At 39.7% G+C, this 23,223-nt stretch overlaps 1 protein-coding gene across 1 annotated transcript; it reads right to left on the bottom strand.

Annotated features, from left to right (window-relative positions):
• Positions 1-1,734: 1,734 nt before the first annotated feature.
• Positions 1,735-12,805, bottom strand: CCDC195 (coiled-coil domain containing 195). Its single transcript, XM_046643115.1, has 3 exons — positions 12,541-12,805; positions 6,668-6,914; positions 1,735-1,867 (listed from the first exon to the last, which is right to left on the bottom strand). The coding sequence occupies exons 1-3, from the start codon at positions 12,803-12,805 to the stop codon at positions 1,735-1,737; spliced, it is 645 nt and encodes a 214-aa protein (XP_046499071.1).
• Between the last annotated feature and the right edge of the window lie 10,418 nt (positions 12,806-23,223).

Here is a 23,223-nt window from a genome sequence, read left to right as displayed (position 1 = left end):
ACTTACACAAATTTGGGGCATAGAAGACAAATACAATTGGTTTATCAGAGAACGACTGAGATACATTTCATGTTCTTTGTAGTTCATTATATTTAAAAATATGCTCGGAGGGCTTGCTATCAAACACTGTTGTGAGTTACGGAACAGAGATGATTTCATTCCAAAGTTGAAAATTCGATGGCGTGGTATTTTTTACTGGGCGGTGTTAGACTCAAGCGACTGTTAATTCAGTTCAGTTCATGCAGCATGCATGAAATGCCAGTCACGTGCTAGTCATCGAGCTTGGCACTGGAGGTAATTTGTCATTGTAACTTTGCCAGTTGTAACATTGTAATTTGAGTGGTTGTGATTTATTGTTTTTTTTCTTTATTGTTTGGGAAATGTTTCTTTTAACTGATGTTAACACAAAATTCTCTGTTTTGTAAAATGCAGAGAAAATAATTGTGCATAAACTAAAAATGCCAGTAATCTGATAGGTTAATAGCTTAATTATCTACTCCATGTGTGTCTTTATTCCCAGATGAATGTGTTTTCACATCTCATTTGTGTCTTTCCCCTTTGGTTGTAACCTTGCCCTATTGTACATCTGTTATAATGTTGAGAATACTGTTAATCTTAAATGAATACCATAAATAAAAGAAGCATTGGACCCATTATGTGGCTGTTACTTCAGGATATTTTTTGATTCACCCATCTCCCTTTGAGGAGTCTGTCTGTGACTATTAAAATCCTTTCTTAGAAATGGACTGGACTGTTCCTAACCATTCCTTGGTTCATTGCTTACACAACAACGTGGTGCCAGATTTGGGGAGCCCTGGACTATGTTTCTTAGTTTTTACAATAATGGATTGCAAGCATAGCTGGATGGCAGAAACTACCTGAAGAAGCTTGTTTAAAATGTGGATTCCTGTCTTCTCCCTGCCTGCCCCCCAAACTCTCCAGCCAGTTCAGTTGGTCTGAGGTAGGGCCCAGGAATCTGCATGTTAACACTCTGGAGATTTTAATATAAGATATTTGCTGAAAAAGGGTATTGGTGTTAGAACACAATTGTTATAAACCCAGAAGGGGAGATGTTCTCTTGACTAGCGGTTTAGGAAGTAAGGGAGTTCTGAGATTTCCAACCGCTAAGTAATGATCATTGAACCTTTTTCTCTCTCTTTCCAAGTAGGTTTAGTGTCTTTGCCAGAGGCCAGCTCACAGTTGCCCTGAGCCCACAATGTACACCATGGGAGTCTGTTGTGTTTATGCTCACGTGCCAGTGACACAGGATATTGAAAGACCAAATGAGCTAGTGTCAGTGAAATATCAACACACAATTAACTATAAGGATAATGAAGATTGCTTCTATGCCATTAATCAAAAATAGAACTTTTTTCCTAGATTTGTTACAGTTTCATCTGGAAAGTGACACTTATAATGTGAACAGCAGCATTTCCTGATGGCATAATGCAGATAATGAACACTTAGCATGCTATTTAATTTAATTACATTTAATTGCTCGCATGCTGCCTAGACAAACTACAATAGCCAGTGTACACACATCGACATTAGTATTCAACGACAACATAAAGTAATTGCTTCTATTTCTTGGCCAAGCCCATTAACCCGACATGCAGTATTTTGTGTGTCTTACTGGGCATCTGACCAGAGCTCTTTGCAGGGGGGTACACTGACCAAGCAAGGCCTTGGTGTCCCCATCTCTTGGGAGTCAACTGTTTCTTAAATTTCACCATCTCACATATCCTGTTCTGCAATGGTACTTAGCTGATTTGTGGTCTGATTTGCTGAGTGTTTGAAAGATCTTGAATTTTTGGAAGATGAAGACATGTCCATGGGCAACAGGAAACTGACTGTCTTTACCTTGTCCCTAAAGAAAGCAGAGTAAGGGGAAGATAAATAAGACTTTTTAGTGAGCCTTTATACAGAACATTTATTATTTTTTCCAAGTCACTAAATACGACCTAAAGTCTTAAAAGCTCCTTGTAAATATATCATCATTTATTTTGTTGAGTTGTTCAACAATAATGCAGGAATACATGTTAGAATTGGTCTTTTAATTAAACCCAATGAATAGTGCTGATAAGCTAAAATTTAAAACTATTGAGGAGGATCTGTATGTCAGAAGATTATCGGCTTGATGCTTAAAGTTGGAGAATATCATGCTATCTCTGGCAAAGGGCCTTTCACAGCACAGCACTTCAGTTGAAATGAAGCAAGAATTTGAGGCGACTGTTTTATAATCCAGATCAATCTGCAGTTATGGGCTTTGAATTAACTGAATATCCATCATGCCTGAGCAATAAAGGAGAGAGAAGAGCGACAGCAATGACCCAGTGTTATCTGAGGGATTAAATCTTTTCATTTTGCCCACTTCTCCTTTTCCCTCTCACGGTGCTATATAGAATTTTGACATAAACCAGGATAAACTGCTCCCAGGAATAAGTCTAAAGAACGGTGTTGAAAATCATTGCCTTTGCTCCAATTTTGTTCTCTCTCTCTCTCTCTTTTCTTTTTTATTAGATAAGGCGATAATTTCACTGAATGGCCTTTAGTGGCCTGCATCTCGGGGAACACATCTGCTCCCTCCCTCGGGAGGAAGGCCAGTGGTTCCATATGTTGAGATCGATAAAATAATAACTGCTCTGCCACTTAGGAAGCGCTCACTTCACTATCTCATTTATTCTTCACAAAACGATGAGGTCACTGCTATTACAATTCCTTTTTTACAAAAAAATAAACTATAGCACAGGACCTACGACTAACTTTTCCGAGGCCGCATTGTTTGTAAATGATGGAGTTGAGATTTTAGCCATCTGGTTCCAGAGGCTGCCTTTTTAACCACTTCACTATAGGAAAAGGAGAGAATGCATTTATTTTAATGCGTCTGGTTTCTCCTATCTGTAAAATGAATAAAATAGAATAAAATAGCATTTCTAATTTTAATTGTCTAGATGGACCCCTTTCCCTAATCTTTTCAACAGCCTGAGATTATTTTTTTCTTGAACGCAGGAGGAAAAGATTGGATTTCTATGTCAAAGTTAAGGAAAAATTAAAATCCTATCTCTAGTTTCTGGAGAGCATTGGTTCTTAGAAATATCGACATTGGCATTATTCTTTAAAATACTTTCTTGGTATAATAATGCGAAAATTCACAAGCAAATTAGGTATGACGTCTGATTGATTCAAAAGCCAGTTCAGACAAATTGGTTCTTGATAAGTCTTTGTAAAATTCTTCAAGGCTATTAGAAGGTAAATGAATTTACCAAAAAATCAGAGGAAGAACGTAATGACATTTTACTTTACTAGTTAATCCCTGAGAAAGTAAAAGATAAAGTAAAAAAGGACCACACAAAAAAATACATGCTTAATTCCTACTCAACAGTTCAGTTTCTCCTGGATTTTATGCCAACCCAGCTGTTGATTTTAAGCCATTGTTGACTTTCTTGTTTTAACACAATCCTACAATTGGCTCAATCTTTCAAATTAAAGTAGATTCCAAATTAGAAAGGGAGTATGTTCTAATAGTTTATTCGTTGGCAGCTTGGAAGCTGGAAAACATTTTGCTTCAGAAAAGTAATATATTATAAACATTGGCTAGCTTCCCAAACTATCATAGAGAATAATACAAATTGAAATGGGAAAATTAATACGACTATATTTCTCAGTTAGCATTCTAGATCCGTGAGCATGTAATGGTTTAAGTGCAAAAAGTAAAACATTATAATACATGCACTGTACAGTTTTAAACTATGTAGATGCAAGCCTGCAAAGACATCCATTAAAATCTAAATGGTGGCTGTTCAGATAGTGGGATTATGGAAGACTTTTCTTTTCCTACTTTTTATTTTGTGTATTACATTTATATTTTGTACTTTGCAGTTAATTTTACAATGAACGTTTAGTGCTTTTCTATAACTATGTATAATTATATATATAATCTTATGTAATTATATATACATATATATAATTTTTTTTAAGCAAAGGACACATCTCTGTCTTTCTTCCCTCTTTGCTTTTGAAAGCACGTGGCCATTGGAACACAATGGTTGGGTGTATACTTCTTGTTTCCATGTCCCACATCTGCTCTGTCAATAAATCTTGTTGGCTCCACCTTCAAACCATATCCAGAAACCACATGCTCTGTTACTACCCTTGGCCAAGAAGTGATCATCTCTTGCCTAGATTATTCTTTTAGAGTTAAACTTGGTCTCCTTGTTTTCTGTATTGTTTTCCCACAGTCTTTTCAAAACAGAGTTCCCAGCATGACTTTTTTTTTAAATGAAGAGTATGTTACATGCCCCAATTTACTTGGAATAACTCCAGTGTCATTGGGAGGGAGTGGAAGGCCACCCCTTAGCGCTTTGCCTTCCTCTCTCTCTGCTCTCTCCCTTGCTCACTCCATCATAGCCACCCAGCCTCCTTGCCCCTCCTCAAACACCAGTTACACATCCACTCAGGTCTCTCACGTTGGCTGTTCTCAATGCCTGAAAGTTTCCCCCCAGATGTGCTCAGAACTCACTCTCTCACCTCTTTACTCAAATGAGGAGGCATCTTCTGGCTACGACATTAAAAATGTCAACAATGCTTGATCCTCTAAACCTTCTTTTTTCGTTTTAACTGGTTTACTTTTCTCTTTGTCACTATCTAACATAATAGACACTTTATGGGTTTTTTTTGTGAGGAAGATTGGCCCTGAGCTAACATCTGTTGCTAATCTTCCTCTTTTTGCTTGAGGAAGATTGTCACTGAGCTAACATCTGTGCCAGTCCTCCTTTATTTTGTATGTGGGATGCCACCACAGCATGGCTTGATGAGTGATGTGTAGGTCCACACCTGGGAACGGAACTGGTGAACCCCGGGCTGCCAAAGTGGAGCACGTGAACTTAACACTCCGCCCCTGTATTTTCTTATTTATTGATTATCATGTTACAAAGGAAAGAGCTCCACAAAGGCAGAAAGTTTTGAAAATTTTGTTTCCTGCTGTATCCTCGGGGCCTGGAACGCTGCCCAGCACATAGTCCACCCCAGGATGTGTTTGAAGAATGAATGAATGTATGTAATGAAAGCACAGAAAATAGACTGAAAGGAGAGAAACAAAACTCCTGATAACATTTGCCCCTTAGGATGACTGGGGAAGAGAGATACGGGCCCTTTCTCTCTATTGAAGAACATTCTTTTTTCTTTTATATATAAAGATATCTGAAGAAAACATGACAAAACGCTTACAGATAAATACATTGGTATATGTAACATTAGTTTCTGAGTATTTCTGTATTTGGAAAATTTTCATAGAGACCTTTTTTAGGAGCTTTCCAATAGTTACTGGATAAAGCACATACTCCTAGCATTCCATGGAAGGCCTTTTATGATGGATCTTGCTAACTTCTCATCGTCATTCACTTCACTACTTTCAGGTTTCCTCACAGTCATAATTTCTACCTTCTTGTCTGTTTTTCTCTACTTGGGGTGACCTTTCCATTTTTCTTTGCCTGGCTAAACCCAGCCGTCCTTCATGACTTACGTTACTCTCTCTGCTCCTAAAATAGGAACTCTCTACAAGTGAAACACAATTTTCATTCTGTCTTATAAAATTCAGATGAAACTGGCCCAACCTTCATATTCCACATCCTGTGGGAAGTCCAGTGCTCTTGCCAATATTTATGAGAATTCCTGCCGGCCTATTACTTATGGTTACTCCTTGATTTAATTTTCCGCCACTGCTGAATTAGATGACTCACTTATTCTCTCAACAACCTCATTTGTTCCATTTTCTCTTCCCTGTGATAAGCTGATCCTGAAACCCAGATCCCTTCTTCTTGATGTTCCTCCTTCTACTCATGGGAGATAAATGTGTAGAGATGCTTGCTAGAGTTAGGGCCTAAATGGGAAGTGGCAGGTAGGAGCGCAGAGCATGGGGGAGTGGAAGTCATGCTCTAGCATAGTGCAGCAGACAAATTATGCTTGATACTGACAATCTTGTGAACATGCTCTTGGCTCTCCAGGGGCCACTGGCCAACTTTCCTCTTAAAGATTCCCAGGCTGTTTCTCAAATGTTTTTTCAATCCCTCCCAATCTCAGGCTGCTCGTAACTCCCCAAATACCAATTCATGTATTTTGCAGAACAGGTTAGCTTTCTCTTCAGTCTCTTGGCCCTTTTGAATTATGCCTAAAGGGTCTTTTTTAATATCCACCAAATGCCCCTTAAGGCACCTTCCTCCACAAAAACTATTCTCTCTCAGAGAGGAAGTCTGAGTTTGGCTCCTAAAGTCGCTGTGTCTTCTCCCTGACACACACTTTATTGTAGTGGTCAGTTTACTTGTGTGTCCTTATTACTAAATGAAAGTTTCAAACAGAACGTTTTGCTTTTGCCGACTCTTGTATCACCAGTGCCTAGCTCAGAGTATGCTCATTATGCTTGCTGAGTAAGTGAAGACTAATTAAAGTGTTCTACTTATTAAAGGCATCTATTAGAAAGTGCCATTTGACCTCAAATGAATTTGTTTCTTTTGATTCCCAAAATGGACGCAAGTAAGATGGAAATTATTTGGCCCAATATCCAACTTGGTTTTGTTTCCTCCACTACATAAGATGTTGCTTATCCAGGAGCGTTCCCAATAGCCATCACAGCATGTGTCTGTAAACCAGCTTGAGGAAGATTGTACATTACCTGCAACTTAGAGTGTGCTCAGGACGAGGTCTTTGGCTGGAACCATTGCTGGTAAAAGAATCTGCTGCAAACATCTTCTCTTCATTGTCTTGCTTCTTAATTGAAGAACAGGCCAGGGGTTGAACTGTTCCCTGAGCTTCTAGAATTCCATTATTTGCATGTTTTTTCCCAGCTTTCCAGGGATCATTCGCAGCAAAGGAATGAATTGGTGAAGAAACGGAATAGCGTCGAACAATCATCACATTGCCTGGGCAGAAGACACAAAATTCAAGTTAAAAAAGTCTCCCTTTAATGACATCCACCAGAGAGAAATTACGTGAGTAGTATTTTACTGAAATGAATTCAACAAAATGATTGTTTTTGATTTTTTTTGCATAAAAGACATCCTTTCATTGATTTATTTTACAAGTACTAATTGAGTACCAACCATGTGCCAGGCACTTTTTTAAGAGATGGAGATGTGGTAAGAAACAACACAAAATTCTTGCCTGCATAGAGCTTACCTTCTTGTCTGGCAGACAGATGATAGACAAATGATATATGATGAAATTCAGGTAGCGATAGATTCTAGAGAGACAAATAAGGCTGATAAGGGCCAGGGGATAGAGACAGATGAGAGAAGGAGTTTGGAGGCTATATAACAGTGTGCTCAAGGAAGATCTTTCTGAGAATGCAGCTTTTGACTAGAGACCTAGACAATAAAACAAGACTTTAAAATGGGAAGAACGTGGGTCTTCTAGAGATGCCAATTCTGGACAGCTTCCTCACGCCTGATTCTAGAAGAACCTACTCATCCACGATTCCTCATCACATGAATGGCCGCAAATGATTGAAGTGGCTGCTGCTGACTGGCCTCTAATTGTGTGTCTTGGCTTTAATTGAGACAGTCACTATAAGGAAGGCTGTTGAATGAGAGATGAAAGCAAAGTAGACATGTGGAAAGAAGCAAAGACGTATTGTGTGGGAAACTGGAGCGCTCCTGAGAGAGAAGGAGAGATTTATGGCCTTAGTTTCTGAGGTCCTATTCAATTTCTGTCCATTAGTATCTTCCAATAAACTCTTTTCTTGAGATAAATCAAATCTTCTCCATTCCTTATAACTAAAGCACCTTGATTAAAAGAGCTTTATTCTAGGGTGTCTTGGTTTGTCTGAATCTCCGCTCTAACGCTGTACTAACTCTGACCCGGGGCCTGTCATTCAACCTCCGTTTCAACATCCAGTTGTTACCTCTGGGGCTGACAACACTGACCTCATGGATTGGTTTTCGTTTTCTGGAGCACTTAATGAATGTTTGTTGAATCTTTTATTCTTTTTTGTCACAGCTTTGCAATGAACTAGCCTGGAAGTGTAAGAAAGCTCTGCATTGTGTTTAGGTTTTGAGAGTACCCAAAGCACAATTACTCCTTATTTAAGTTTGCTGCCCATGTCTGCAGACAGCTAATTATTATGGCCGTCGCAAAAAGTGGAGGCTGTCCTGGCTTTTTATAGTCTGGAAGAGCAGATGACTGAATTTTAGGCAGGAGTCTGGAAGGGGAGTTCAAGTTCAAATCCATCAGAAGTGATATAAACTGCAATACTATTCATAATTTTTTTTTTTTTTTGAGGAAGATTAGCTCTGAGCTACCATCCGTGCCCATCTTCCTCTACTTTATATGTGGGACGCCTGCCACAGCATGGCTTGCCAAATGGTGCCTCGTCCACACCCGGGATCCGAACTGGTGAACCCCGGGCCACGGAAGCTGAATGCTTGCACCCAACCACTGTGCCACCAGGCTGGCCCCTGCAATACTATTCATAAATTATCTCTAAATGCTTCCTTTGGCCATGATATATAGCTTCTATACTTATCTAAAAATAGGTTTATGACTACTGACAAATATAAAAGTTTCTGTTTAAAAGGATTATAAAGCAATCTCTTTATACTGAACCGCAGGAAAACACAACAGAGGAAATTACGCTGATGATAACAATGTTAAGTTTATTTTTATTTGAGACCCACATGCCAGCTGACTGATTAGCAAATGGGCTCTTTGTTCATCTCCCTGGGTGACGAGTAGTCTGTATCCTCTAGTTTCTTATCAACAAAAGGGAAAGGAGATTCAACACAGCGTCGTGGTGTTATTAACACAATTTCAAAGATCACTGTCAAATGCAGTTTGTCAGCAAAGCATATGAGGAGATCGAAGAAAATCAGAAGTCCAGCAATGCTGGGAGTTCCCTGTAAAGAGCTGTTTCCTTTATCTTCCTTGTAGCAAATGACCTCTTCCCTAATAGTCCCGAGGTGAGGTTGCACAGGGCAGGAGGGGCGAGCTGGATTTCATATCTGCCAAATGCTTATACACTATGATAGATGCTTCCACAAGCATTTATCCAACATGATTCACCCCGAGCAGGTGCTCTGTGTTCTCATCATAACAGATATAGAGATAGAGATAGTAATAGAGACAAAGATAAAGTTAGAGATAGAGAGAGAGATAGAGATAGAGAGATAGAAAAGAGATATCTATCCCCAAGCAGCCTTGTCCCTGGCTGCAGCACAGCTGTGTCCTCAGGTGGATGATATGGAAACAAGCTTCTCCACTCATGAAATCTCATCTTCTCTCACTTCACATATCACAGAACAAACAGAAGAACTTTCAGTTCCAAGTGATTCATTTCCAGGTCCTCTTTAGTTGTTCCCTTTCTTAAAGTGAGGTTCCCACTTCTGATTTTGCATCATTCTCTCTGAAAGAATAGGCTTATATCATTCTGTTTTCAAAAGAGGATTGGACAAGTGGCTTAATCTCTCTGGATCTTACACTTTCAACCGTAAAATAAGGGATGATCTCTAAAGCTCCTTTTCAGTATCAGATGGCTATGATTCAGTGGCAAGTATGAATTTTGATCGACATTAGCAATATCTCATTAAAACTGCTAATAAAAAATATACTCAAGTCAAATAATGATATTTTCTGACATATCCAATGGTATTAACAAGACTACTATCAAGTAACTCATATTGAGGCTGACTTGTGCTGTCGCATTTAACCCTCTCAACAGCCTTATGACATAGATTCTATCACCATCCCCATTTTACAGATGAGAACAGTGATCATAAAAGCATGTTACATTCATAGAATCACAGAATTTTATAGTTGAAATGGGTCTTAGAAGGCATCTCATCCAATCCAGTCCTTTTTACATGAGGATTCTAAGATTAGAAATTTTATGTGACCTACCCAATGTTGACTGACTATTGCAAAACTGGGGCTACAACTCAGGTGTCTTCATGCTCAGTCCAACGTTCTTTTTACTTATGTCACTTACTCTCATAACAGCACATCACATATAAGAAACAGATAAATATTATTATTATTACTATTTTTTTGAGGAAGATTAGCCCTGAGCTAACTGCTGCCAATCCTCCTCTTTTTGCTGAGGAAGACTGGCCCTGAGCTATCATCTGTGCCCATCTTCCTCTACTTTATATGTGAGATGCCTACCACAGCATGGCTTGCCAAGCAGTGCCATGTCTGCACCCAGGGTCTGAACCGGGGAACCCCGGGCCGCTGAAGCAGAATGTGCGCACTTAACCACTGTGCCACCGGGCCGGCCCCGAGATAAATATTATTTGAAGTAACTCAACCAGGCTCCCAAGGACAAATTTAAATCATGTTTTTTCTGTGTTTTATTGGCACAACTGGCAAGAGTTCTCCAAATTTCATCAAATCTTTTTTACCAGTCCTTTTCAAATTTAATGCTAATATTCTTATTGGAAGTTACCATCCATAAGCTGAAGAAGTATGATATCAACAGTGTGTTTACCTCTTATTAATACCTGAAGCTTGATGGCATTCAGGCCCTAAGAGTTTAAAGTTTGTTACTCTTTGTTCTTTGAACAGTGTAATACTTGTTTTAGAATAGCACAGGATATACTAAAACCCAGTTTACTTTATAATTCAGCTGAACAGCATAGAAAATAGGAGTGTTGTCTACCTTTGGCATAAGACAGAAGTTTTCAACTGGGGGAAATTTTGTTGTCTAGGCGACGTTCAGAATATGTGAAAACACTTTTGATGGTCATGAGTGAGGGGAGAGGTACGTGCTTCTGGAATTTAGTGCTAAATGTCCTACAATGTCCAAGACGGACCCCTACAATACAGAATTATTTAGTCCAAAGTGTCAAGAGTATAGAGGTTGAGGAACCCTGGAGTAAGGATATATTATAAATGTCCATATCTATTTCTTTTTCACCGGGAGAAAGTTTACCCTCATTATAGGTTACTCTTTCAGTTTTATTAAATAACCAGCAGACAGAACTACTCAGATCCAGAGTTGTACTTGAAAAAAAGCGAAAATACCCTCATAGGAATCTGTTCTCAGCTTTCAAATGTAGGGTCCCCTATACAGAGAGACCTCTCCAACAGAGAAAACTAACTGGTAAATATGACATGTTCCATTGCCACCTGTTCAGAACCTCTGAACGGCATTGCCCGAAGCCTTTGACAGATGATATTAAGAGCTTTGAGTATTTCATTATGTATATCAATTTTCTTTGAATATGCTGTGTGGAGGCAAGCACTGACAACTTAAATGCAGAATGTATTTTTTACTCTGCTCGTTTCTGACTTCATGTCTAGTCTTCACAGTCAAAATTCTTTCCCATAAAAGGTGAGAGATTTGATTTTTAGAATATAACAGATATTGAGCCTGCATCTTGACGTCATCAATCTAAATAGTAGGGGGCATCATGTGCAATGTACTTTCATACAAGACGGGAAAGTTCTTTGTAAAACATGGGTGAGAAACACTATCTGCTATTTGTTGTGTGTTTGTCAGGTGCTGTATTAAGCATTCAGTCTATGTTGTTGCAATTAATCCTCACAACCACGTGAAATAGGTACCAAAACACTTCCAAATGAAGAAAACAAAGGTTAAAGATTTCTAATAACCAGCTCTGAGTCAAGTGGCTGAGTGATAAATCATTTGCAACCATATCTGTCTGACTCCGATATCCATACACTTAACTACTGTGCAATATCGTTCTAGCTTAATAAGTGAGCATGCCATTTAACCTGGACACATTAAGTATTCTATTATGTAGCATTTAAGTGCTTGAAGTCAAGGAAGGAAAAAAAAACTTTTTTTTTTCTGATGAGGAAGATTGTCCCTGAGCTAACATCTGTGCCAATCTTCCTCTATTTTTTGTATGTGGGACACCGCCACAGTATGGCTTGATGAGCAGTGTGTAAGTCTGCACTCAGAATCTGTACCTCTGAACCCCGGGCCGCTGAAGTGGAGCAAATGAACCCAACCACTACACCACTGGGCCCTTCCCCAAAACACGTTGTTGTTTTTTTTTTTAAAGATTGGCACCTGAGCTTACAACTGTTGCCAGTCTTCTTTTTTTTTTTTTTCCCACTGCTTCTTCTCCCCAAAGGCCCCCAGTACATAGTTGTATATTTTAGTTGTGGGTCCTTCTAGTTGTGGTATGTGGGACACCACCTCAGCATGGCCTGACGAGCAGTGCCATGTCCATGCCCAGGATCCGAACCTGAGAAACCCTGGGCCACGAAGCCGAGCATACGAACTTAATCACTCGGCCACGGGGCTGGCCCCAACGCATTGTTTTTAATGTGACTGATTTCCACAAACCTGTCATTCGTATCCAGGCATATCTGGAAATAATTTTAATGTTGCTAAAATATGTTACTTGAAGACACCAAGGAAATTTTTGCCTAGGGATTCAAAGCTAATCTGCTAGGAGAAAAAGGTTAGAACTCGTCACTGTTAATACCAAATCGTGCAATTATGTGATATGTGCAATAAACCTATTATTGTGGAGACATTTGCAAAGATGGGCGCCGCCCAGAAGAGCTATGGACGTTGGGTACCTTGGTGCTCCTGCATAGCTGGTGCTGAATCAGTGGAAATACCACCATGAAGAAGGACTGCTGGAGATTGTCCAGGTGCTTTTCTGAGGTTATCAAGGTCTGTGACTTCCTCCTCCCTTTCATCTCCTGATTCTCCCCCTGAGCCTGGGGCTCTCTGACTGCTTGAAGCCAGCTTCATCCGGAGAGCTTGATTCTCTTTCTCCAGCTTGTTGATCTCTGCCCGCATTTCCTGGATAACTCTCATGAGCTGGATATTAGCTTCCATCGCCTCTTCTTGGGTCGCTCTGGTGCGCTCTTCCGGGGAGACAGGTCAACTTTTGCTCACGAACCAAATTCACAATCTACTCAGTGGGACTGGTTGGTCCAGCCCACAAACCTTCCTGAACAATAGGTGTCACTCTTCTCTGTGCCATCTTTCAGCACCTGGGGAGTTAGGCTGTCAAGGGAGGTAAAGGATCTCCATGACTTATTAATTCCGGGTTTTGTTTTTCAGAACAGAGCTTTTCTTTGTATCTCTCATTTCATATCAATCCACAGTTCTAGAATATTGCTTTGTGTTTGAAGAGAGGAGAACACTTGAAAAATTTCCAGTGAAGAACAGAGTTTCTCGTTTTTGTCATGAACTCACCATCCTACCGGCCACTCAGTTTTTTTGCTGTTGCTCCATCCGGCATCAAATATTTCATAGACTCACTGACTGTTACAAGTACGTCAAAACTAGCACATAAGCGTTATGCCTTTTCTTCTCTGTAAAATGTCATGATTCTGTACTTTTTGGGGAAATTATTAATTTCGACACCTGTTTATTAAGGGTAACAGTAATCATAGGGGGTCATATGAATTGCAGTGAGATTATTTAAGTGAAATGTTGATAATTACATCTAAATCCCTCAAGATAAGGTCAAGGACCGTATAATCACTTCTCAGTGGTTTTCTATTTTTTAAGCATTTTGCTATTACTTGGTTTTAGAGTGTTTGCTTGGGCAAAGGCTGTCCAGGGATATTTTGGGAATGTAAGAGGATACAGGTTGAACATGAATCTTGAATGAGAAGAACACGCAACAGTCAATAGCTTTCCTTACCTATTTCCTGAAGAGGTTTCTTTGCTGGGAATGAGAAGTATGAATCTCAATAGCATATGCTCTGATAGCAGTAGCTGTTTGGAAATTCAATTAATGTTTAAACATAAATGCTCTTTTACAATAAGGTGGAGAGGATTAGGATATTTTTCAAGGTGATAGTTTTTCATGTACATTCCTTTCCTTCTGTTTTCTATGTGCATCGATGAGTTTTGCCTATCCTAATAAATATTTGTTGATGATCCAAGGCTTCAGGTGGAAAGAGTGGTTAGAGAAAGTATTGTTCCTTTTTTATTCACATAAATTCATTTTATATATTTAAATTTTAGGAGGTGCTTACTAAACAGTCAGTCTAAGAAAATAGTGAGGCTCTTTTGATATACTACTTCTGTTTGGATTTAAATGAATTTCGGTAAACATTTATGAGCAGGACACTCTAGAAGCTATAGAAAGTGGGTTATGGAAATATGGAATATAGAGTAAGATGGATCTTACTCTTACTCTTAAAGATCATCCAATTTAACCACCTCTCAGATGTTCATATCTGTTCCACAATGTCTCTGTAAGGAAATATTAAATACATTTGTATCTGTATTGTACAAATATTTGTATATTTGAGTATTGTCCCTTGATAAGAGAGTCTCCTTCCTATCAAGGTGTGCTACTTACTTTTTAATTAAAATTGTTTATGTTGACCAGAAATTGGCCTCCATGTAACTTGTTTTTAATTAAGATTATTTACCCTGACCAGACGTTGGCCCCCATGTAATGTGTTCCTAGTTCTTCTCTTTGGAGAGGTTATGTCACACATCTAATCCTTGTTTTAATGAAAATTCTTGTTCTATCATGTTCCAATGAGTCTCTACTCGCCAGAATAAACATTCTCAATTCCTTCCACTGTTCATCATCTGATGTGGGTTGAGGGCCTCAACTCCATCATGGACACTCTGTTTTGAACACGTTTCCATTTATCAATAGGCCTCTTGAACTAGGAGGCACAGGTCTAAATGTGTTCTCCTGAAGGCATTTGACTAGCCTAGAATATGTTGCCACAGCTTCTGTAAAGTGTTTTGTGGAAAATATTCCACAAAAGTGGGCAGTAAAAATTATTTTTGAAATTGTAATCAGTGCAACAAAGCAGGAAATAAAGATGACCTGTATGACTGTTGAAAACGACAAGATAGTTACCATTATTTATAGACAATTTGACTGCATATCTAGAAAGCCCAAGGAAGTGAACCAAAATTTTTATTTTGTAATCCACCTCGATGTTACAAGATAAATATTTAAAAATTAGTAGTTTTCCAGAATACTATTAATAACTATTTAGAAAAAAATACTTGAAAAATATTCCACTGACAATGGGCCTCCACGTATAAAAGACTCAGGAATTAGCTTTAAAAAAGTCTGTTAAGGTTTCTAATGAAGAAAATCTAATGTTTTACCGTGATAGACAACTTAAGAAAATGGAGACTATGCTCCTGGTGAGAGGACTGTATATTTAAAAAAAATCTTAATTGAATTTCTAATTTACAGGTTTAGTGAAGGCCCAATTAAAATCTCTGTGGGACTTTTTCTAAAAAAAGAAATTGATGAAATCATTCTAAAGATAATCTGGAGACAATAGTTTTGAAGTGTGTGCAAATGAAGAGTAGTTATTGGGTTCTTGCTTTATTAAAATTTTCAATATAGTATGAAACTATAATAAAGAAAACAGCAAATATTGGTAAATTTGCAGACAGGACAAAGTTACAGACAATTCTTAGAAGAAATCCAAAAGGCAAGAAATGTGAAAAAAACCTAACGTCACTAGTAATTTTGCAAATTAAAACAATGGAGTACTTATTTTTGGGTGGGCCAAACAAATTAGCAAAGATTTTGAAAAATGAATAAAATTAATGCAAAGATTATTAATAATTGAAAAATCTTTTTGATAAGTAATTTAAATAACTATCAAGCTTGAAACTATATTTAAAAAGTTCTTAACTGTAGACCTTTAATTCTACCTTCTAGACTGTTCCTAAGAAAGTAAATTACACCTAAAGATTTTTGTGAAAGGATGCTCCTTGCACGTTACTTTAATAGCAGAACATTGGAAATAACCTAAATGTTCAAAAGAGGAGAATGAATAAATAAAATATGAAGTAGCTATATGAATCTGAAAATGTTGAGTAAAAAAGTAGTATATCCGACTGCATATAGACTAAAATAAAAACCATGTAGACAAGACTGGAAAGAAACATCCCAAAGGAAAACAATTTCTATTTCTGTGTAGTAAGATTTTGGATAATTTTTATTTACCCTTGTATGCTATCTGAATGTTTAAAAAATTCTATAGTTACATGAAAGACTTATATAACGAAAAAATTAAGTAATGAAAGTAAAATAAATAATTTGAAAGAAATTTAATAAAATGAACTGACGTTGCAATTTCTTTGGACTTTTGTTCACTTTTGATTAAGTCAAGTGGTGATTAAGTCAAATGCCTAGTGAGAACTTGAATTTTTCCTTACCAAACTAGTTTTAGTCTTTAACAGTTGTCATAATAATTTAAAAATTTGATATATGTGTGAACGCTGCTTCGAATTAGCAAATTTTTATATAAATGCTAAGATTGGTGGTTCTATAATTATTTGTGATTTACTTTGAAGGATGTGGATGTCTTATATATTGAACTGGCCAGGCTCAGAGAGTCCTGCTTTGGGAACTAACCTGTTCAGTGGAATAAATGGGGTGTTGGGTCCCATGAGAAGGAGGAAGAAGTGGTGAGTGGGGTTGATGTCATTCCCATGGCATACTCTGGGAAATCCTGCCTGGCAGGTGGAAACAAGTATCTGAAGATCATGGCAATAGCTGACAGGTGATAATCCAGGTAAAGAAACTGGCTTGAGGATTCAGCCCAAAGGGTGGCAGAGCAGGTGGTTGTTGGCATATAGTAAAGCTATAGCCATTGCCATTGTGACTCCCTGTTGGGGCTTTGGGTCTTTTTCTTGAACTACCAAAATCAAGACTGTGGGCCCTATTTCTAAAGCAGGGGTCTTCAGACCCCTCAGCATCGCCAGGGAGTGCTTGCTTAAAATGCAGGTCTATGGGCCAACCCTAGACCTACTGTAGACTCTCTTGCAGTAGATTTGGTAATTTGCAATGTCAGAAGCTCCCTACGTTATTCTTATGCATATTACAGTTTTCAAACAATTGTTCTAGAGCAGCACTGTCCAATAGAAATATAACGTAAGCCACATATGCAGTTACAAACTTTCTAGTAGCTACGTTATAAAAGTAAAAGACACAGATTAAATTATTTTTAGTATGTTTTATTTATTTATTTAATTTTTTAAAAAGATTTTTAAAATTTTTTTCCTTTTTCTCCCCAAAGCGCCCCGGTACATAGCTGTATATTCTTCGTTGTGGGTCCTTCTAGTTGTGGCATGTGGGATGCTGCCTCAGCGTGGTTTGATGAGCAGTACCATGTCCGCGCCCAGGATTCGAACCAACAAAACACTGGGCTGCCTTGCAGCGGAGCGCGTGAACTTAACCACTCGGCCACGGGTCCAGCCCCCCAAGTATGTTTTATTTAACACAGTAGCCCCAGAATATTATCATTTTGACATGCAAATAAATACAAAATTGCTAATGAGATATTTTACATAGTTTTTCTTAGGCTAAGTCTTTAAAATCCAGTGTGCATTTTATACTTACAGCCCACAATTCAGAAGCTAATTTTTGACTGGAGATACTTGATCTGTATTTAAATGTCATGAAGTTGACAATTGAAAAAGTGGATTTGCCCTAGTGGTGAAACATAATGCATTTTGGTATGAGTCAGTCCTCTGACCCGCAGCCTCCAGTGATCCTCCAGCTTATGAGAGTAGACGGCAAGTCCCTGTAGTGACCCACAAGGTCTTATGTGATCTCTTTGGCTCTGCTCTCATTTCATCTGCTACAACTCGCCCTTGCTCCACCACTCTGCTCTGCCCCGGTCACACTGGCCTCGGTTCCATTAACACTCCAGGCACATTCCTTCCTTAGGACCCTGGTCCTGACTGTCCTTGTGATGGAAGAGTCCACACATCTCATTCCCTTGTCTTGTGCATCAGCTAGTAAACCTCCTGCCGGCAGCCTCCAGCATGAGTTGGCACTGTGGGAATGGAGTACTTCCACAGTGTCACTTTGGCTCTTCCCACATCTGAGGGCAAAGTTTTAAAAAAGGAGATTAGCTGCAATAGGATGCCTGCTTTCCAGACAACAGAGAGTTGGCACCAAGTGCCTTCCTTGGATCCTCCTCAAATAAATGATGACGCAGCATGTCCTTTTTCTGAACGTAAAATCATGCCTTGCTGGAATGTGGTATGTGCAGAGGTGACATATGGCTTCCTTATCTGTCAGAACTTTCAGTTTTTGTCGGTGACAGAGGGCTAGCAAGGTCAGGTTAGAACTCAAGGATTTTGACTGCATCATCATCACTCGAGCCCGTGTCCTTCTGTGTGGACATCCCCAATTGCCTTACCCTCTAAGACATAATAGAAAAATGTCACTTACATGAAAGCTTATGTCTCACTTTTCCAGCAGGCATACATCCTGCTGTTATAAATTATTTAAACAGCTGCTGAGAAATTCTACTTTTGCAACATTTGCTGAGAATCCGCTTTGACCTTGAACTTGATATGTAGCTATTGTCAGAGTGATTTCCCAGGTGATTGGAAGCATCTGGTGTTGCAAGGAGCCCAGACTCAGGAGCAGATTTGACAGTCTGCCCTCTCTCTGTTGTTTTGACATTCAAGTACCACACAGTGGCAGAGCAATTATGCAGAAAGGAGGGAGGAGATGAGAAGTTTTTGATGAGCATGGCTTCCATGAAATTCGGACATTCCTGTGAGAAGCATGTTTAAGGATGCTCTGGGTCCACTCACCTGAAAGAGATCAGCAGCCTCCCTGTGCAGCCGCATGTGAGATGGTCTTGGCTTGGCTAGCTTTGTGTGCTTGAAGACACTCTTGGAGACAGAGGTGGGAAGGAACATCTGCCATCAGATAGGCCACCGCTGGCCTGTGATGAGTTTCCAATGAGAATAAGAACTTCAAGGCTTCCTTGAAACTGGCATGTGTGTAAAAAATTTGAACTAATACAATGGACTGGGCGTCATACTCATAAAATATGAGCATTGCATAAATTAGAAATCAAATGTCTTACACAGAGAGGCAGGTAAAATAAAGGAATGAAGACGTTGAGTTCAGCAACTACTCAGCTCCAGCCATTTGTTGCCATGAAGGAACGCAGCTCTAGTGCTCTCAGTTCTTAGACTTTCCAAGAGAACTTGGCAACCCAGATTTTACGAGAGATCTCCACATTTTTAAAGATGAGTAACTCATTCAACCTCTAAATACAATATGCAGATCCAACAGAACAAGTTAGAGGCAACGGATAAATTCTCTTGGTTTCCAATGCGTGGGAGTTCCAGGAGGCAGAGTCCTTCCTTTTTCCCATGAGAAACTGTGGACCAGAAAAGGAACTAGTTTTCGAAGATCAGCTCGCTTTGGTGAAGATTTACTGAGACCCAAGTTTAAGCTTCCAGGCACGACATCCTGTAAGGATCTGGCTCTAAGAACCTTCAGCTGAAGACCATGTCATTCCTCTTTTCTGAGCTTGTATCTTCATCTGTAAAGGGACAGGAAGGCAGTTATCTCCATGGATCATTGTGAAGATTAAATGAGTTTATAATGACCGACACACCAAAGTGCTCTGAAATTAAGAAGTTTTCAATCAATGTTAGCTGAGTAACATCAAGTTTTTAAAAGTAAAGATGGCCGGTTGATTGTTCTACCAGCTATCTAGCATTAGACATGCAGGGAAAGGGTTTCAGAGGTGAGAAGAGAGGGGAGATGGAAAGGCACGTGGTGTTAGGGGAACCAAACCTGTCTGATATCCAAGCTTTGCCACTGAATTGCTGTGCAACTGTAAGCAAGTTTACTTGCCGCTGAGCTGGCCCCAGTAAAATCTGATAGAATTTTATCACTATTTATCCTGCTCCTTGTTCATGGTGAACTTATGATCTGTTCACATCCTTTCGTGAGGACTAAATAAACTAACTTGGCCCCTGCTTACCTCTCAAGCTTCATGTTCATCATCTTCTCGTATCTTTTTCCTCACTCACCGTATTCTCCCCATAATGACCTTTTTTAGACTTACGAAGGTCCTTTTCATCTCAGGGTCTTTATACATCTTATTGCTTTTGGCTTGAAAACTCCTTCCACATCTTCACCTGAAAGTTCCTACCTATCTTTCAGGTGCCAGGTTAAGTACCCTCCCTTGGAGATGCTTACTCTGAGCCAGCTGAGGAGACCCCAGCACATCCCCTCATGGAACTCCATACATTTCCGTTCTAACTCTTGTCAAAGTGGTAATAAAAATTGTTTCTTATTTATCTGCCTCTACTGCTATATCTTAAACTCCATGAAGGCAGGGGCTGGGCTTAACTTGTTCACCACTTCATTCCCAGTACTTGACTGTGCCAGTCCTACTCTTTGAAGAAGCAGAAGCCAAGACAGGCTTAGACATACAAGAGGTTTATTAGGGGAAATGCCTGTGAAGGACAAAGAGGGGAAGGGTCAGAAATCAGCAGGGAGAGTAAGGGAGCGAGGGAAGGAGGTGTTGGATGGGAAGAGCATCAGAATGCAGTACCATCTTGAGGAAATTTTGGCCAGGCCAATGTGGAGTGCCCAAGTAAAAGCCACTCCTTAGAGAAATCCCGTGTTGGGCAGGAATCTCCAGCACTAGTAACCTCGCTGGGTTGAGCGCTGCCTGGAGCAGTCCCAGGAGGTGGGAATGGGCAGCTTTGGAGACGTGGCAGCTCAGCGGGGCAGTCAGGCAAAAATGCTCCCCATCAAAGGTTCCTTCAGGGAGGTCTGCGTGAGTCCTTCCATGGCCACCAGGCCAGTGTGGTACCTGGAGTGGGTTGAACGGTGGCCCCCCTCAAAGAAGTGTCTACGTCTCAATCCCTGGACTCTGTGAATGTGACTTTATTTGGAAAAAGAGTCTTTGCTGATATATCTAACTGAGAATCTTGAGATGAGATCAAAAGCTGCATGTGGCTAGTGGCTGCTATCTTGGACAGTGTGGATATGGAACATGTCCATCATCCCGGAAGTTCCTTTGAAAAACACTGTTCTAGACTGTGTTATTTATATTAGGCAGCTTGGTTGTGTGGGTATATGTGCATATGTGCATGTATGTACATACTCATAGGCAAATCAACTAAAACCATATTGAAAGAATGTCTGAAAAATGCAAAATTATTGCACTTAACAGCAGCCCTCCGTGCTGGTCAGGCTGGCGCCCGTGGCAGACAGTTCCTTTTTCCTGAACTTTCTCCCTCTCCTCCCACCTCCCTTGCTCCCTCAAAATCCTATAGGAAGGTCGAACAATTTAACAAAGAAAGAAGTGTCTCTCACTGCCTCATGAATTCCCTGATCTAGTCCATATTTTCAGTGTCCTTTTTTTTGTCGAGGAAAACTTTATTTCTCTAAACAGTGATTCTCAACTTAGGTTGTCTGAGTGTGTTTGTGTGCTTGTGTTTTTAAACTTTCTTTCCTCTATGAAAATTATTGTCGCAAGGAGCCACTATGGCCAGTGCGGACCATCCCTTTTGATCTCTCAGGTGTGTTGGGCTAGAAAAACCCTGAAAACAGTCTGTGAGCATTGAGAGTCTTCCTTCCGAGCACATGATGCTCTTGGGATCATCCATCCTCATGTACAGCACTGTGAGGATTATTCACAGAGTCAGCGGAATGCTGTGTCCGTCCAGGAGGCCGTTACTCATCAGTTCTATTCCTAAGAGAAAAACCGTTGTAGAAATAGCAAAAAAAGTGACTTGTTTTGAAACACTTTTGCTCTAGGAAGCCAATTTGCCAGAAACGAGTCTGGTTTTGTGTTGCTTATCTTATTTTATAGATGAAGAGAAGTCTGTGTATTGTGGCTTTGCTGAACTTTGTTAACATTAATTATTAATGAAACGAGACTTGAAAATTTCCAGTTTCACTAGAATCTTGCATAGCATGATGTCTCTGCTTTGGCCTCGTTTATTCTAATGGTGTTAAACAGACTACAACGTCTACGTCAGGGCATCCTTACTTTCGAAAGGATGCTCTTTCTTTCCCCAAGAGGGTCGGGTTCCATTGGCTCATGTAGTACACCATTACAAAGTTTTCCTTTAGGGCCAACTTCTGCCATTAGAAGAACTAGGGAGAATAATGTCACCTTGGCAGTATATGTCTGCTACCAGTCCCTGGAGGTCATTGCTTCAGTAGACTTCGTGATGCCAAACCTTTTGCTTTCTTTAATGAAAGATGGAGTTAATCTGTATCCCCTTTGAGTATCATCATCATGCTTCTCATTGGCCAGCACCTTGGACAGGAATACAGAGAAATATGTTTGAAATGGAGTAGAGAAAATAAATAGAGAAGCAAGCCAATATTGTAATGACTTTTGGTTGACGGCAATCTGAAATTTTAAAAAATCTAATTAATTATATTAGAATTGCTGTGTTTGAACACTTTATATTCTATGTGCTCCATCCATTTTTTGTTGTGTTGATTCTTCAGCTCTGACTTGTTGACACTTATTTACCACAACAATAGGTCACACCGAAATTAAAGTTTAGTGCTTTCAAAGATGTTTAGGTCTTAAGAAACAGCAACGTCATTGGAGGTAATAATATTATTTTACATTTGTGTAGTGTACTAATAGTTACAAAGCATTTTCTCATTTGTTGCCCTACTTTATCCTAAGAGCCATCTTGTCCTGTGGGGTGCTATCTTGTGCCATGATGGATGCTGAATGAGCTTTGCAGCTAAGTGGCCCTGGGTTGCAATTGCATCTCTGCAACTTTCTAGTTGTAGGACTGTTATGGACTAAGTGTATGTGTCCCTTTAAAATTCATATCTTGAAACCCTAACCCCTGATGTGGCTGTATTGAGAGATAGGGTCTCTAAGGAAGTAATTAATGTTAAATGAGGTCATCAGGGTGGGCCCTAATCTGATAGGATTAATATCCTTGTAAGAAGAGACACTAGAGAGCTTGCTTGCTCTCTGCCTCTGTGCACATGCAGAGGGAAGGCCCTTTGAGGACACAGCGAGAAGAGGAGCTCTTGGGGCTGGCCCCATGGTGTAGTGGTTAAGTTCATGTGTTCTGCTTCACCAGACTGGGGTTTGCAGGTTTACATCCAGAGTGTGGACCTACACCCTGCTCATCAAGCCATGCTGTGGCAGCATCCCACATACAAAATAGAGGAAGATTGGCACAGATGTTAGCTCAGGGTCAATCTTCCTCAACAAAAAAAAAAGAGAAGCGCTCTCACCAGAAAGCAAATTTACTGGCAACTTGATCATGGACTTCCAGCCTCCAGAACTACAAGAAAGTAATTTTCTGTTGTTTAAGCCACTGAGCCTGTGAAATTTTTTATGACAGGCCAAGGTGACTAATTGAATATCTGAGCCTCATCTGTACCATGGAGCACAGAACATCGAGGTCACGGTGCTCCTTCCCTTCATTTAGTGCTCTGCCCAATTGGTGACTCCTCAGAGAGGCCTTCCCTATCTGATAGAGCTGCC

The sequence above is a fragment of the Equus quagga genome, chromosome 17 (genome assembly GCF_021613505.1).
Source record: "Equus quagga isolate Etosha38 chromosome 17, UCLA_HA_Equagga_1.0, whole genome shotgun sequence".
In the NCBI taxonomy this organism is placed as follows: Eukaryota; Metazoa; Chordata; class Mammalia; order Perissodactyla; family Equidae; genus Equus; species Equus quagga.
The sequence above is the reverse complement of the archived record's forward strand: the minus strand, read 5'-3'. Positions and strand labels throughout refer to the sequence as shown.

Bases quoted from the DNA above. Each gene is read 5' to 3' on its own strand.
- CCDC195 (XM_046643115.1), bottom strand. From the start codon at position 12,805: ATGGAAGCTAATATCCAGCTCATGAGAGTTATCCAGGAAATGCGGGCA. The intron at 6,915-12,540 runs GTACCCAACGTC...TCTTCTGCCCAG, and splicing joins AGCTATGCAGGAGCACCAAG to GCAATGTGATGATTGTTCGA. The intron at 1,868-6,667 runs GTAATGTACAAT...TGCTTTCTTTAG, and splicing joins GAGCACACTCTAAGTTGCAG to GGACAAGGTAAAGACAGTCA.